Raw genomic sequence first — 17,431 nt, forward strand, 5'->3', positions numbered from 1 at the left:
ACAACAGTTGAACCACCACTGCCATACTGAGAGCACCTTTAAAGTAAAGGGGCCAAATAGAGCAGGAATAGATTCTCAAGTACCAGATCAACCTACCCTACCAAAAAAAGATTACTGTGTCATTTATGTCTACCAATATATCTAACATTGGGACATGGAAGGGACAGTGAAGCACACATGCCCACACATGTACTACAGCTCAGAAGGGATGCACTGCAGCCATCTTAGTTTGGCACTGAAGAGTGCACCAACAGACACTCTCAAGAGAACAAGCTTATTGATATATGCCCAGATATTTATATTACATTTTAATGTATAGTGTACATGCTTCACTATGCCATAGTGAAGTAAAGTGCCATGCTTCACTATGGTACTCCCTATCATTTGACAATCTAGACATGTCTTATACGTCTTATAAATTAAGGCTTGTTATTCCATTCTTGGATTCATATTCCCTGGGATAAAGATATTTTTTATGTTGCATAGGTTGTGATTTATTTAAGGCATCCATTGCCTAATTAAAAAACTGGAAACTCCTTGGAACTATGGGTTAAGATCCTGGTAGGAAAACTGTCTTTCATATTTCTGTGTGGAAGAAGCTGAACACACAAGCCAGGAGGCTGCTCTGACACACTGTAATTACAGTGCGTCAGAGCAGACTCAATTAATCAAGTCTACTGGAGTACGGTAATTAATGCACTGCAGCCAGCCTCCGCATCTTCTGTAGCAGTGTCCCTGAGCTTCAAAATGTTGGTGGGGGCACTTTATCTAAAGCTTGTTTGACAAGTTCTAGATAAAGCACCCTGTCACCATTTTGAAGCATGGGGATTGCTGATACATGAGATGCTCTGGGCACTTTAATTAAAGTGCTCCCCTCTTCCCCGGTACTCTTGGAGCACGTGTAAAAATGCCCCATGTGATTACCTCTGTATATATCCCTTTAGGTGAGATTTTCAAAACCAGTCCTGGCTGTTCTCCATGAATGTGGCTTGTTCTTCCTTTATAATTGTGTAAAGTACTGGACTGCTACTACTTGCCACCTCAGAGGCTGCAAAATACTAAATTAAATTTGTTAAAAGTTTCTAAGTAACAAAGAAGCCTAAATCCTGTTTTCCAAGATTTTATGAGACTTAGGCAACTAAGTAACTTTTGAAAATGAGACATAGGCATTTTTTTAATCTTACCAAATAATGTTTTATGTGATTTGGAATATAAGAGTTTAGTACAGCTTTAACATGCTCTATGTATTTTAGAAGAGAAATGAATACCAGCAACTTCAAGGAATGCTCGTTTATCCATGTTGATACTATAATAAAATCTCTTCAGCAAGCAATCTACATACCCACCTTTGCTCTTGGTTTGATTCTCAATTTGCTAGCCCTCCTGGTGTTCTGCTGCTTTCAGAAGAAATGGATCGAATCATCAATCTACATGATAAATCTTGTTCTTGCAGATCTTCTACTTCTTTTTTCCCTTCCTTTCAAGATGTCTGATGTCAAACAAGGGCCACAGGGTCTCTTGTGCCATTTTTTGGAATCCCTCTACTTTGTTAACATGTATGGAAGTATCTTCATCGCTGCTTGCATTAGTTTTGACAGATATTTTGCTATAAGGCACCCATTCAAAGCCAGAGTTTTCCGATCCCCCAGGATGGCAGGCATTGCATGCTTCTGTGTTTGGGTTCTAGTTTGGCTTGGTAGCATTCCCATCTATAAGTCCAATCACAGTGGCAAATTCAGATGCTTCCACAACATGTCAGATAACACTTGGCAAACATCAGTCATCGTTTCTGTTGAAATCTTTGGATTTCTTATCCCCTTGACTGTGATGGTTTACTGTTCGATTCAGATCATCCAGACTCTCCTGAGGCATAAAACTGAAGGAAAAGAGTGGACTGAACAGTTTGCCTGTATACGGACCATTGCAGCCAACCTCATTGTGTTTGTGGTCTGCTTTACACCATTCCACCTGGGGATTTTTCTACAGTTCTTAGTACGGAAACATGTCATCATGGACTGCAATACGAAACAACACATTAGCCTCTTCATTCAGGTGGCAATGTGTATAGCCAATATCAACTGTTGCTTGGATGCTATTTGTTACTACTTTGCTGCAAAAGAATTTCGCAAGAAAGGTGACTTCAGGTTGTTAATTAAATCATTTACTTTCTCTCAAGGTTGTCCCGAATGACCTTATTTACTGTATCATAATGTCATTTACTCAGCAAAAGCTTGGTAAATAGATTCATTTTAACTGTTTTTTTAAAGAAATGATAAAAAGGCATTAATTTTGTGTGTGCTGTATGTATATGCAAACTGAAAAAATTAAGTCTTGTAAAACTCTTTGTTTTCATACAAACTAAAGTGATAACGTAAAGATAAAGAGGAAAAATAAGATGGCTCAAAGACATATTGGGAAAGACTTTATCTTAAGCTACAGGCTGCCTGGTAAACATCTGAAATACATTTGTCAAAGTAGAACCTATGTTGTCTAACTCACCATTTAAATCATCCATGCATCCCAAATCCCCGCTTGCCAGCACAATCAAAATTATTGAGAGAGAAACCAAAAGCATCACTATGTATTTGAAACAGTTGTACACCACTTTTGTAGGGATGTGTAAATACACATTAGGTATACATTTTGATGCGTTGCTGTGCACTTGACATTCTTTTAACCTTTTCATCCAGGCAAAACTTGATCAAATTTATGACACCACATCTCTCACCCCTGCTTTATGCAGTAACAGTTATCAGAATACCCATCAGAACCTACTGTAGTTTGAGATTTGTGATTTTCTCATCAGAATTTCTTAAATCAGCAGGGGATGTTTCTCAATTATGAATTAATGATTCACGTGCAAAAAAAAGAATAGTGCTTTTCCTGAGATACCATATAATATTATTTCTACAACAATAATAATATTTACACTTGAAATTGAATACTACAATATGCCCATGAAATTTGCTGTCTACCTTTCGTGTTTCATGTTGCAGCAGCATACTTCATATGAGATTAGCCAGATTTCAGGTATGAAATCTATTATGCATGGCCTTTTAATTTCATCATAACAAATGTACCCTTCCTGACTCTTCACAATACAAGGTCAGAGTACCTGAATAATCCAATTTGTATAAAATTTAAAAAGAAACTGATTTTGCTAAAAAGACAAAGAATGCTGTTTCCTAAATACAATTTTGTAGGCAGTTGCTACATGCTAATGGCTAATTGTTTATGTACTATTGTGGTGAGCATGTTTGTTATTACCTTGAAATAGAATAGTTTTCTGATAGCATACTGTTAGGTTAACAATAATTTGGATTATTAAGAAGTATTAGCTTTACAGCTCAATACAAGGCATAACCTGTGGCCTAGCAATACAGCTGACCACAAGGCAGAATGATAGCTAAGCCTTTGCTTGTGTCAAGTAATCATTTTAACTGTATTAAGCATTTTCTGAGTTAAAAAGTGGATCTGTGTCTGTGTGCTGAAAAATCAGCTACAGCAAGAGGTAAGATAAGACAGGGAAGCCATTGTTCTGGGTGCAGTGGTTGTGTCCTTGAGAAGTATCTACTACTGTGTAAGGTTTTGCTAACATATTATAATGTTACTGTTACTTAACTTTTAGCTTTTAAAAAAGTGCTAGTTCAGCTTAATAGAAATATGCTGTTACAAAGATTTGTAAAGCACCGCCCAAATATTGCTTTTTTGTTAACCCTATAAGTCTTGCCTTATTGTAATAAGTATAAAAGATCGCCTCACCCTTTAGGGGGGGCCATTTTGCCTTTTGCTTGCATTATGGTCTTTGCTCGAGCAAATAAACAGCTGTCTGTCTTTACCTGCGTTGTCTGTCTATCAAATTACAGCTAGACAACAAACCTTAGGGAGGTTTCTCCCACCACAATTTGGCACCCCAGATGGGACCCGTCTAGCTTGGAGCCTTTGGAGACCTCCACCCCCTGACACCCCAGCGCGCACCCAGCGAGTTCACCTATTTGGGTCAGTCTCGGGAGATGGATGGTCCCCTCAGGACCAATAAGGCAGGATCCTCAAATCGGGTAAAGGAACGGTACCGGTGAGTACCTCAGGTCAGGTATGTTTTGGTTTCTATCTGGTTTCTGGTTTTACCTCTAAAGGTCTCTGGAAGCAGTCTTTGAGGGTATCCGTCTGCTACTTTAAACGCTGTTAGAGCCAGCAGCCTAGCCGAAAGGCGAAAGACATGGATATAAGGTAGAAATGCTGTTATAACGGCCAATGACTAGGGTCTCAAACTCAAAACGCCCCTCCTCATGGAGAAAGCCAGTGGGGTCCGAGAACACCGGTTGTTGTATGTGAACAAAACAGCTTCTAGGCAGGTAGAACTTAGGGAAATAAGACTGCTTGTGCTTGGATATAACCATGGGTTCCGGTCTAGGGAAAGGAAAAGCTATTCCTGATTCACCCCTTGATTTTATGATTAGAAATTGGAAACATTTGGAGGGACAGGCAGAACTGTCCAAGTCTTGTATGGCAGAACTCTGTTTAATTAATTAGACGTCTCATACGTCTCAGTTAGATTTGGGAAGACAATGGCCAGAAAATGGATCGTTTAACCCAAATTGCCTGGCTGCCTTACGAAAGATCTTGGAGGACCTCTGCCTCAACCTAATGAATTACTGGTATTTATGAGACAATGTTGCTAGTAAGCCTTTAGTCACCCCAACCCCTGTACTTTTCTCGAATTTGTTAACTCCCCTTCAATACCCAAAACCTTCTGCACCACCTTCATATTCAGATGATGATTATAAACCCATGCCCAGACCCCCTATCCCACCTGATCTGTTCATTCCCGTGCCGGCAGGGAACTCGGGAAATCGTGGGGAGGCATCACCCTGACTGCCTCCCGGCGACCACCCAAGTCCTGAGCCTGTAGATGGATCAAGGCATCCCTCTCCAAACTCAACTTCCCCGAACACTGATCCAACTCCCATAGCTAATCGTACCCGACAACGAGTACCTGCCCCTAGCCTTCTGGCTTCCCTAAGAGAATACCCTGTGCCTGGCAAGGGTGGAGAAGTTATCATCAGTCACTGGAAACACGGTCCATTCTCCACCGCCAACCTCTTAAACTGGCAAGAAAACACCCCCAGGCTCAGAGATGATCCCAAAGTAGTTCTAAGGCGCTTCAAAACCATTTTCATAACTCATAACCCCTCCTGGTCAGATGTCATGCAGCTTCTTGAAAGCCTCTTAACCTCAAATGAGAACACCCTTCAAACTACTTTAAAAAACTCTGTAAAGCTATACGTCAGTATGGACACATGAACCCCGAAACACCTGCCACTTTGCCTGTGTTAAAATTTGTATTCATAAGTCAGGCTAGCAAAGATATTAGAAAGAAGCTCCAACATAACACTGAGGGTGTTGAGAATAAATCCATGGCAGAAATCTTAGCCATTGCTACTAAAACTTTTAAAGGAAGGAAGAAAAAAAAAAAGGAAAGAAAGAAAAACAAAAGATGCAGAAGAACCAGTCTTTTGAGATCATAAAGCTGCCCGCAGCTTACTTCTCTGCACAATTAGATCCAGTAGCAAAGGGGGGAGTAGGCTGCCTTCGCGCAGTGACAGCAGCTGCAACAATAGTCAAAAAAGCCCAGGAATTAGTCCTCGGATACCCCCTTACCCTAAAGGCTCCACACACAGTAGCCCTCCTCTTCCAAAAAAATACTCAACATTTTTCTCATCAGAGAATAAACAAATAGAAAACCACACTTCTAATGGCTACAAACCTGGTCATAGAGAGATGCAATACCCTGAATCCGGCTACTCTATTACCTCTACCCAGCAACGGGGAACCAAACTCCCACGCTTGCCTTCAAGTTGCAGCATTTTCAGACAAACCCAGGGCAGATCTTAGTAACTTACCCTTAGACAACCCTGACTTGATTTTTTTGTAGATGGCTCTTCAAAATTAGTCAATAGAGTTAAAAGAACAGGTTATGCAGTAATAACTCCATTTGAAGTACTTAAAGCTGAACCACTGCCTGGGCAGTTGAGCTCACAGGCGGCTAAACTTACTGCCCTTACACAAGCTTGTCAATTAGCATCGGGCTACTCTGTAAATATTTGGACTGATTCTAAGTATGCCTTTAAAATCTGTCATGCCACTGAACAATTGTGAAAACAGAGGGGATTTATAACAGCCTCTGGAACTAAAATATCAAATGCTAAACAAGTCTATGATCTCCTACAAGCTATAATGTTGTCAAAAGCCATAGCTATAATGCATTGCCCAGCCCATACCAAAAAGGGAAATCAAGTCTCAAAAGGCAATGCCCTGGCCGATGCTGCAGCTCAAACAGCAGCCTTACAGCCACTATCCAGCCTAGCCTTCCAAGCTCAAATTCCTCAGTCAAAGGCATATTTGGGAATATTGCTAGAGCCAAAAATGTACAAATCTGCACCACCTTTAAAACAACAGAGATGGAAAGCAGCAGGAGCCACCTGTGAAAAAGATGAAATATGGCAATTGCCAGATAAAAGGATAGTGCTTCCTAAAGCAGCCCTTAAACCCTATCTGCAACAACTCCATCAAAGCGAGCATTTAGGTTATAAAAAACTTGCCACTATCACTAACAGGCTGTTCTACACACCCGGAGTCTACCAGGAAGCAAAAAGGCTTTTAAAACACTGCAGTATATGCAAAAAGTTTAATATCAAAGGAAAAAAATCAGGACCCCCTGGAGCCCGCCCCTGGGCTTATACTCCCTTTAAAAAACTACAAATAGATTTTGCTGAGATGCCTAAAAATAATGGGTACAAAAACCTCCTAATAATTGTTAACCAACTCACGGGGTGGGTAAAAGCCTTCCCCACCAGAAGAGCTACAGCACAACTAGTAGTAAAAATACTCCTTAATAAAATTATACCCAGGTTTGGTCCTCCACATATCATTAAAAGCGATCAAGGATCACATTTTACTGCTGACATAAACAAAACACTGGCCAGCTGCCTAGAAATAGAATGAAAATTCCATACCCCTTGGCACCCAGAAAGCGCAGGACAAGTAGAAAAAAATGAATCAAACCCTGAAACAAAAATTAAAAAGCTATGTGCTGAGAGCGGGTTAAAATGAACTAAGATTCTCCCACTGGCCCTTATGTCCATCAGAACCACCCCCAGGAAAAAACTAAAGCTCAGCCCTTACAAACTGCTGTTTGGACACCCTGTCCCCCAACACTTTCCCTTACTACCAGCTCACACTTCTTCTCTTTTAGGCGATAAAAAACTCACCTCTTATATTTTATCTCTACAGTCTCAGTTAAAATCTCTCCACAGGTATGCTGCTTTAAGCCAACCCCTCCCTGCCGATGTCCCAGCACATCGCATCCAGCCTGGAGACTGGGTGTATATAAAAACTTGGAAAAGGTCTCCCCTTAAACCTAAGTAGCAAGGACCGTATCAAGTCCTCCTCACCTCCCACACCGCCATAAAAGTAGCAAAAAAGAACAACTGGATTCATTATACTCATACAAAGAAGACAGAAGTTTCACCAGAGCTCAGGATCGGCTCCAACGCAAGCTTCCCTGACCTGAAAAAGGGAAAGCCAGAAGAAGACGACTGCGGACTTCGCGAGAGCACCGCACACCCACCTAACCGCGACAAGGGTGAGCCAAAAGCAGACAAAAAAATAAAAACAAACACCTCCTGAACCTGCAGCCCATTAGATAATATAAAACTCAAACTAACCAAGGTCCACTAATGAACTGTCACCCTTTTGGGGTCCTGCCCAGCCCAGAGAGCACCGAACTCCAAGTACTGCATCCTCTAGACACTTTTGGATCAGCTGAAACCGAGCACTTTAAAACTGTAACATGTCCCAGAAAATCAGTTATTGGAGCTGCAGGGTTGTGCATACTGTTTGTGCTGATTTTGTTATAATATAGTTTTTATAACTATGTTATTTCTAATCTTTCTCTTTGCTGGAAAAATAAGTCTCTCACAGGGGTCAGCTATAGCTGCCAGTTGCTGTAGATGTGCTAATCCTGGTGCCCGAGGTTTTCCTGTCTGGATAAGCAATTCAATCAAACTCTCTGATATAAACGGGAAGGTCAACATTGCCTGTTGGTATCCTCCCTCACATTGTTATAGTTGAGCAGAAGTTCGGGTATTTACTTATAAAACAGAATATTGTATAAAGGCTAGCCACCCAGTTTTCAAACAATTTACAGAGTCTCCTCAGGCTAAAACTACTCTTAAACCTACTGTTGCCCATATCTCTGATAATAATATGTACTTTCAATACGTTAAGAGAGCCGCTAAAGCAAAAAACCAAAGTAACTGTTAGGTGTGCAGTCATTTTCCTCTCCACACCCAAGGAGGAATTCCCATAACTCCCATCCCCTTGGGCCCCATCAAGTCACTTTTAAACCCCTCTAATAACCAAGCTTGAAACCAAAGCCAGCAGGAGTTCCTTTTAATAAAGCCTGTTGTTGGAGATTGATGTTGCTATGTAAACTGCTCAGTATCAAACTGCATTAATTTAGGCACAAGCATATGTCACTACTATTTTACTAGTTCAAGTAGAGAAAACTGGCGTAATAATAACACAGCAACTCCTACCTATTGCAGCTCTTACAATGATTTCTACAGCAGCAAAAATTTAACCAAGGGCACTAATCCTATCTGCACCCCCATCTCCTCTTTAAATAATACGTTGTGGTATTGTTTATACACTGATACCTCCCCGGGAACAATGCTTCTTCAATAAAACTGCAAATCCTTCCTTTAAATCAAAGGGTAAACGCGGGGTGCTAGAATTAAAAAACGGAGGCCGAATACCTCCTAAGTATTCAAACCTCGCTGCTTTAAAAGGACAATACTGGGTCTGTGGCTCCCACGCCTACCATAAAATCCCTGCCAAAAAAAAGGTATCTGCTATCCGGCAATGCTAAAACCCTCTATGTACTTCGCCACACACCTTCCACGGGGCAGGTGGCAAAACAAGAGGGATTTACAAAAAAACCGTGATATAAGAAACAAATATCAAAAAGCTCAACTTACCAAGGGAGTATTACTCAGGTGTTCCCTTGCAAGTATGCTCCCAGGAATAGACACTGTGTGTCTTAAAAAATTTGCATTATGCCTCCAAGCTGTAATAAAAATCATGACTCACTAATTCAGCAAAGGTCACTGTGGAGCCAGCGCCTCACTCCGTCTGACCTATCGGGGTGTGGCCCCTCCCCTCAACTCACCTGCCACGACTTGGATGTACTCAATTACCTTCGGAGGGGTCTCCAGTGGAGCTCTTTATCCTGGGTGGGGACTCCCGATAGGCGGTGGTACTCACGGTTATCGGACGCGGTGATCCACGGGGCTCCGCCTCCCCTACACCCCGTCCACACGCCAGCCGCTGGGCGATGTCCTTCAGATGTTGCCAGGCCCAGTATGATGGCCTCTGACCGGTTCCCCGGTTCTCAGTCGTTCCCCTCTCCTGCAGAGAGGGGTTTCTCCTTTCTCTTCCCTTATAGATAACACTCCTCCGGACCAGGGGGAGCTGGTGGTTGCTTCCCCTGGTTCCAGCCCCCTCCTGGGGACTCCGCTATCTCCCCTTTCCTCCCGTCCGCAGGGCGCTCCCCTGCTTCCTGTGCGGCTGCCGCTTCAGGACGCAGCAGAGAGAGTGCCTCGGCGTGCACTCTCTGACCGCCTCTCGCCTGGCTGCTGGCGAAAGGCGTCCCGCTCCTGCCTATACTGCTTGCTTGAGACCCGCAGGCGGGGTCCTCGATGCTCCGTGCGAGAGCCTGCAGCACGGGCCGCGCACCCGTACTCTCTCCCCCTGGCTCTCCCTCTTTCCCTGTCCTGTCGGCGTTTTTGAATCCTCCCGCAGCGGCCGCTCCGGCCGCTGGGATTGGCTCAGCTGTTCGCCGCGCGGTGAACAGCTGTTGCCAGAGCCGGCGTAATGGCAGCTCGCGCAGCCGCGGTTGCGGCTCTTCCTCCCGCTGCCCCTCTGCCGGTATGTATGCCCTTCTGGGGGCTTGCTCTCGGGGTCTAGGGTCTGTGGGTCCCCTCTTCTCCCCCTCACTTGCCTGTGGGGGCGCTTCGCCGCCACAGACCTCCTCCCTTAAGTTGCCTTGTGGCGGCTGATTTTCTCTCGTGACGGCATGTGTCCCCTGCAGCTCCTCCCTATGGATGTGGCCCGTACCGTCCTCTGCGTCGTCTGCGCCTCCCCACCTGGACAAGAAGTCAGCCACAAAGTTATCTTGGCCTGGACGGTGTATCACCGTGAATTTGAATAGCTGTAAAGCCAAAGCCCAGCGGGTGATCCTGGTGTTCATGCTCTGTTTCTGTGTTAACCACTGTAGTGGTGCGTGGTCTGTTACTACCACGAATTCCCTCCCCATCAGGTAGTACTTAAAATATTCTATTGCCCAGCGTATTGCCAGGCACTCCCTTTCGATGGTGGCATACCTGGTTTCTGCCTGACTGAGTTTCCTGCTGGCAAAGGCAATTGGGCGCTCCTCCTGCCCGTGTTTCTGCAGTAACACTGCTCCCAGCGCCCGTCCTGATGCATCCGTCTGTAAAACGAAAGGGGCGTTAAAGTTAGGCGTGTGCACGACAACGTCATGGCGCATTGCTTCTTTCAAATTCTGGAAGCTTTTTCGCATCCCCGGTGTCCGTTTCAGTGGCGTCACAGATTTCCCAGCTAACGCGTCAGTAAGTGGCGTGGCGAGTGTCGCGAAGCAGGGTATAAATCGTCGATAATAGTTAACGAGTCCCAAGAAGGAACGCAGTTGTTTGCGGGTTCTCGGTTCCTGGAACTGCCCTATAGCCTCAATCTTATCTGTGAGTGGCCGAACTGTCCCTCGGCCTACTCGAAACCCTAGGTATGCTGTTTCTTTCCCCGCCAGTTTACATTTCTTCGGGTTGGCGGTCAGCCCTGCTGCTCGGAGTTCCCCCAGGACTGCTCTGAGGTCTTGGAGGTGTTGTTGCCAGCTGGCCGAAAATATAATGATGTCATCAATGTATGCCGCCGCGTATGCTGCGTGGGGTGCCAATAGGTTGTCCATTAACCTCTGAAACGTCGCAGCTGCTCCGTTGAGGCCGAAGGGCATCCGCGTAAATTCAAATAGGCCCCATGGGGTCCCGAAGGCCGTTTTGGCACAATCCGCGGGTCGCATCGGGATCTGCCAATATCCCTTTGCCAAATCAAGCGTGGTTATATACTGTGCTTCCCCGATTTTCTCCACGAGGTGCGTGACGTGTGGCATCGGAAAGGCATCAAACGTAGTCAGGGCATTGAGCTTCCTGTAGTCTATACATATGCGCAATGACACATCCGGTTTGACGACGGGGACTATGGGGCTCCGCCATGGACTGCGGGACGGTCATATAATCCCTTGTTCTTGCATTGTCATAATCTCTTGTCGTATTTCCTGTTGCCACCGCTGCGGTATCGGCCTCCATCTCTCCCTCACCAGTGCACCCTGAGGGGTCCTGATTTCATGTTCTACTCCCGTTACTCGCCCCGGGATCTCTCGGAACACTGCCCTAAATTCCTCTATCAAAGCTAGTAATTCCTGCTGTTGGTGGTGGCCCAACTCCTTGCCCATCTGTACTGCTCCCTCCTTCCCGGGTCTCCTTAACCCGAGACACATCGGTCCCAGGTCCTCCTTTGTATCCTCACCTAAGGCCAACCAGCCCTGGGGATTTTTCCACTCTTTGAGCAGATTTACGTGGTAAATCTGTCGCTCCCGGCGGTGACCTGGTTTAAGCAATTCATAATCCACGGGCCCTACTTGTCTCACCACGGTAAATGGCCCCTGCCACATAGCCAGCTGTTTGCTGGAGGAGGTTGGCAGCGATACCAGAACTTTGTCCCCCGGCAGGAACGTCCGCATTTTCGTCTTCTGATTGTAACGCCTTTCCTGCATGCCTTGGGCGTCCCTCAGGTTTTGCCTGGCGATCCGTTGGGCCGTGGAGATTCGATCTTGTAGCTCCTCCCGATACCTCTCCGCCGATACCCCCAAGCCTATTGGCTTCTCCCACTCTTCCCTTACAATTTGTAGCAGTCCCCGAGGGCTATGGCCATACACCAACTGAAATGGGGAGTATTAGGTTGACTCCTGCGGCGCGTCCCTTAGGGCGAACAGCAGGGGTGTCAAGATGGTATCCCACCTCCGCGGGTCTTCCTGGGCACACCGCCTGAGCATCCGCTTGATGGTCCCATTTAACCTCTCTACCAAGCCATTAGTTTGGGGATGGTAGACCGAGGTCTTTAGTTGGGTGATGCCGAGGGTCTTGCATAAAGCCTTCATTACTCCAGACATAAAGTTTGTTCCCTGGTCCGTGAGGATCTCCCGAGGTATGCCCACCCGTGCTATCCACTTAAGAAGTTCCACCGCTACCCGAGTGGCATTTATGGACCTTAGGGGCACGGCGTCTGGGAAACGGGTGGCATAATCTATCATCACCAGGATATATTGGTATCCGTTATGAGACCTGGGGAGGGGTCCTACTATATCCAGGGCGACCCGCGAGAACAGTGTCTCCACTATGGGCATGGGCTTCAGGGGTGCCCTTGGGGCCTTCCGTTCCTGGGCCCTCTGACACTCTGGGCATGCGGCCCCCCACCTTTCCACATCCTCTTGGAGATGAGGCCAAAAGAATTCTTGGACCAGTCTCGCCCGGGTCTTGTTATGTCCCAGATGGCCACCCAGGGGTGAGTCATGGGCCAGTCTCCACACCGCTTTGCGGAGTGAGGTCGGGACCACTAATTGTCTCCCCTGTATGGTACCCTCCTCACCCCGTTGGACCCGATATAGTAGCCCCCCTGTTACCTCGAAGCTGGGACACCCCTGGGAGGGTCCTTCCCCAGGGTCAGCGTCCCACATCCGCTGCAGTTCCAGGTCCTCCTGTTGTGCCCTACGAAATTGGGCAGCACTCACGAACTGTTCCAGGTCCATGTCGCCTGTCATAGTCTCGTTGCGACGGGCTGTGCCCTCGCCGGCCCACCCGTCGCCCCTCTTGATCTGGTGCCTCGCCTCCTGCGTAGCCCTCACTCTCTCAAGGACGGTATAGAATGGGCCCCATTCTCGGCCTAGTATCATCTCGCATGCCAGGGTCGGGGCAATTCCCACTCAGAGCTCTCCGCTAAACTCCGTTACCCTAAGCGGGACATAGCAAGTCTGGAACCGCATCTCCCCCCCTAGTATGCAGGTCATCGTCAGAGGCCCGTCACTCTTTCGTTCCCTCTGTGGAGCGAGGTCTGCCCGAAGTAGGGAGTGGGAACACCCCGTGTCCAATGTGGCCTTAACCATCCTGTCTCCAACCCATGCGGTTACTACGGGCCGGTTCCATCCTTCGTTCTGGGTTGCCGACCCGAAACTGCAATCCATGGGTTCCCCTCTCTCTGTCTCTTTGCCTCTGTCCCGGGAGGGTGGATATCCTGTAGGGGTGCGGCTCAGCTCGCTCAGGCCTTCCCCACATTCACGGGAGATCTGTCCGGTTTGCCCACAGCGGTAACACACCACCCCTTTCGGTGGCCCTCGTTTGGGGACCGTTCGCCTTTCCCCTTCACTTGTGGGTCCCTCTTTCATGCCTCGGGGCCCTCGTCCGTATCCCCGTTCCCTTTCCGAATTCGCAAAAGCCTCCGCCAAGCGAAGTGCCTCTTTGCTAGTTTGCGGCTGGTGTCTGCGTACCCACCTCTGGGCATCCTCTTCCAAATCCCCTAGGAATTGTTCTAACAGGATCTGGTCCATCACGCCCGCCCGGTCAAACTTGCCGGCTGGCAACCATTTGTTAAGCGAGTCCCTTAGAGCTTGCAACAACCCCCGGGGTCGCCTGGCCTCCTTGGACTTTTGGGCTCTAAAGGCCTGGCGATGACTTTCTGGTGAAATCTCAAGCCTGTAGAGGATTGCCGTTTTCACTGTCTCATAATCACGAGCTTCGTCCCTCGATAGCGCTCGGTAGGCCGCTTGGGCCTGATCACCAGCGCCCCCAGGTGGTGGCCCCACTGACCACGGTCTAGCCCTGTCTGGACGGCTGTCCTCTCGAATGCCTCGATATAAGCTTCTGGGTCGTCCTCCCTAGTCATCCGGGGCATTTTAAATAAAGCAGCATTTCGCTGTATCCACTCCTGCTGGTGTGCGCTCTGTTGTTGCTGCACTGCCAGCACCTGCCCTATGGCCTGGATAGCCTGCGTAAGCAGGTCCGTGGGCGCGAGGGCGGGCTGTTGCATCGCTGTCGGGTCCCGGGTCGGGACACTGTCCCTTTACCACCGTACGAGAATGATGTAGTTCCCGGCCAATGCACCACTGTGGAGCCAGCGCCTCGCTCCGTCTGACCTATCGGGGTGTGGCCCCTCCCCTCAACTCGCCTGCCATGACTTGTACTCAATTACCTTCGGAGGGGTCTCCAGTGGAGCTCTTTATCCTGGGTGGGGCCTCCCGATAGGCAGTGGTACTCACGGTTATCGGACGCGGTGATCCACGGGGCTCCGCCTCCCCTACACCCCGTCCACGCGCCAGCCGCTGGGCGATGTCCTTCAGATGTTGCCAGGCCCAGTATGATGGCCTCTGACCGGTTCCCCGGTTCTCGGTCGTTCCCCTCTCCTGCAGAGAGGGGTTTCTCCTTTCTCCTCCCTTATAGATAACACTCCTCCGGACCAGGGGGAGCTGGTGGTTGCTTCCCCTGGTTCCAGCCCCCTCCTGGGGCCTCCGCTATCTCCCCTTTCCTCCCGTCCGCAGGGCGCTCCCCTGCTTCCTGTGCGGCTGCCGCTTCAGGACGCAGCAGAGAGAGTGCCTCGGCGTGCACTCTCTGACCGCCTCTCGCCCGGCTGCTGGCGAAAGGCGTCCCGCTCCTGCCTATACTGCTTGCTTGAGACCCGCAGGCGGGGTCCTCGATGCTCCGTGCGAGAGCCTGCAGCACGGGCCGCGCACCTGTACTCTCTCCCCCTGGCTCTCCCTCTTTCCCTGTCCTGTCGGCGTTTTTGAATCCTCCCGCAGCGGCCGCTCCGGCTGCTGGGATTGGCTCAGCTGTTTGCCGCGCAGTGAACAGCTGTTGCCAGAGCCGGTGTAATGGCGGCTTGCGCGACTGCGGCTCTTCCTCCCGCTGCCCCTCTGCCGGTATGTATGACCTTCTGGGGGCTTGCTCTCGGGGTCTAGGGTCTGTGGGTCCCCTCTTCTCCCCCTCACTTGCCTGTGGGGGCGCTTCGCCGCCACAGTCACAAAAACCTCTCAAAGGCCGTTGCTGCCTTGGCTAACACCCAAAAAAAACTCCAACAAATAATAATTCAAAAACGTATAGCCCTTGATTTTCTCCTCACTGCTCAAGGGGGAGCTTGTGCGGTTATCGGACCAGAACGTTGTGTATGGGTTAACAGCTCTTTTACCATAGTTTGAACCCACCTCAATGATGCAGCTATACATATCCAAAAAGCCAAAGATATAGCTAAAATCCCCAAAGATGCATCGCTTAGCTGGCTTACTAACTGGCTCTCTTCCCTTACAGGATGGCTTAAACCTTTTATGCTAAATATAATTAAAATAGTTATAACTATAGTCTGCCTGTTATGTTGTTTCAAGTGTTTATGCTCTCTAGAACAACAGTTTATACAAAGGCAAATAAAAATATATGGTCAGTTTATACAAATATCCAGCATCAATCATCAAAACCTAACCCCACAAAAAATTAAATACCTAAAAGTGTGTTCCAAAATTCCCTCTGGAAAATTAAAACAAAGGGAGGACCTGTGGTGAGCATGTTTGTTATTACCCTGAAATAGAATAGTTTTCTGATAGCATACTGTTAGGTTAACAATAATTTGGATTATTAAAAAGTATTAGCTTTACAGCTGAATACAAGGCATAACCTGTGGCCTAGCAATACAGCTGACCACAAGGCAGAATGATAGCTAAGTCTTTGCTTGTGTCAAGTAATCATTTTAACTGTATTAAGCATTTTCTGAGTTAAAAAGTGGATCTGTGTCTGTGTGCTGAAAAATCAGCTACAGCAAGAAGTAAGATAAGACAGGGAAGCCATTGTCCTGGGTGCAGTGGTTGTGGCCTTGTGTCTACTACTGTGTAAGGTTTTGCTAACATATTATAATGTTACTGTTACTTAACTTTTAGCTTTTAAAAAAGTGCTAGTTCAACTTAATAGAAATATGCTGTTACAAAGATTTGTAAAGCACTGCCCAAATATTGCTTTTTTGTTAACCCTATAAGTCTTGCCTTATTGTAATAAGTTTAAAAGATCGCCTCACCCTTTAGGGGGGGGCATTTTGCCTTTTGCTTGCATTATGGTCTTTGCTCAAGCAAATAAACAGCTGTCTGTCTTTACCTGCGTTGTCTATCTATCAAATTACAGCTAGACAACAAACCTTAGGGAGGTTTCTCCCACCACACTATGTATGACTATGCCTGTGTGTGAAGCATAAATATTTGACTTAAAATGTGTTAGCCAGCATAAATAAACAACTAATAAATCAAACAGATCTGTCAACACTTTTAATGCCTGTGCCTGCACTGAGGCAGATGGAGGGTCTCCTGCAATGACACCAATCAAATGTTATGACTCAGAGCCACTGGCTATGATTTCAGAAACTCTCTTTTTTTTTTTTAAATGCGACAGCTCTGTAGCATTGTTACTTGTCAAACTATTATATGATAACACGCGGATAACAGAATTACAACCGTTGATCCTCTGGATCATGGTGTATATTTAAGAGGTCTAGTCACCAAGACCTTTGACCCAAACACCTAGGCAAGAGTATGGAGTGGAGGCTGCCCAAGACCTACCATCCCCACTTAAGACCATTGAGACAGTATCCAAAACCAGATCAAGTCTAGACATTCAGTGTCTTGATGGCTGTAGCTCCTGACATAGAGCAACAGATAAGAACTGCAGCTGACTGCCTAGGGCAGGTGTGGGCAAGATGACCAATCTGCCTGGCATCCGTTTCCCAGCAACCCTGCCTGCATTGCTGTGGCCGGTTTGCATGGAGACCCCAGCAGCAGCAGGGCTGTGACAGCACAGGGCCAGAGTTTCAATGAAGACTGGCCAAAGCAGCACTGGCAGGACAGGACACTGCTGCAGGCCGAGGCTGAGATCTTGTGGCGGTGACAACATGGTCTGAAGCCAGCGCAGAGCCGCAATCCACCGCTTGCACTCCCCTGCCTAGGGCATGTGGGCAGCATATCAGTCTGCCCTTGCTCTGGACCACACTGTCACCACTGCAAGATCCCAGCCCTGGAGCAGCTCTCTAACCAGCCACATGCCCTGCCAGCACTAACCCTGACCCTGTGCTGGCTCCACCCCACTGCTGCTGGGGTCTCCATGGAAACCGACTGCAGCAATACAGGCAGGGGCTACCGGGAAAAAAAGTCTACAACAGGACTGATTCAGCCCACAGGCCGGACTTTGCCTTCTCATGGCCTAGGGCGTTTCCGTCAAGG

The 17,431-nt window shown here is 47.5% G+C and overlaps 1 protein-coding gene across 1 annotated transcript; it reads left to right on the forward strand.

Moving 5' to 3' along the window:
- The first annotated feature begins 1,260 nt into the window (after positions 1 to 1,260).
- Positions 1,261 to 3,820, forward strand: GPR55 (G protein-coupled receptor 55). The gene has a single exon (XM_006258049.3). The coding sequence runs from the start codon at positions 1,261 to 1,263 to the stop codon at positions 2,188 to 2,190; it is 930 nt and encodes a 309-aa protein (XP_006258111.1). The 3' UTR covers positions 2,191 to 3,820.
- The last annotated feature ends 13,611 nt before the right edge of the window (positions 3,821 to 17,431 follow it).

This window comes from Alligator mississippiensis, chromosome 7 (genome assembly GCF_030867095.1).
Source record: "Alligator mississippiensis isolate rAllMis1 chromosome 7, rAllMis1, whole genome shotgun sequence".
Classification (NCBI taxonomy): Eukaryota; Metazoa; Chordata; order Crocodylia; family Alligatoridae; genus Alligator; species Alligator mississippiensis.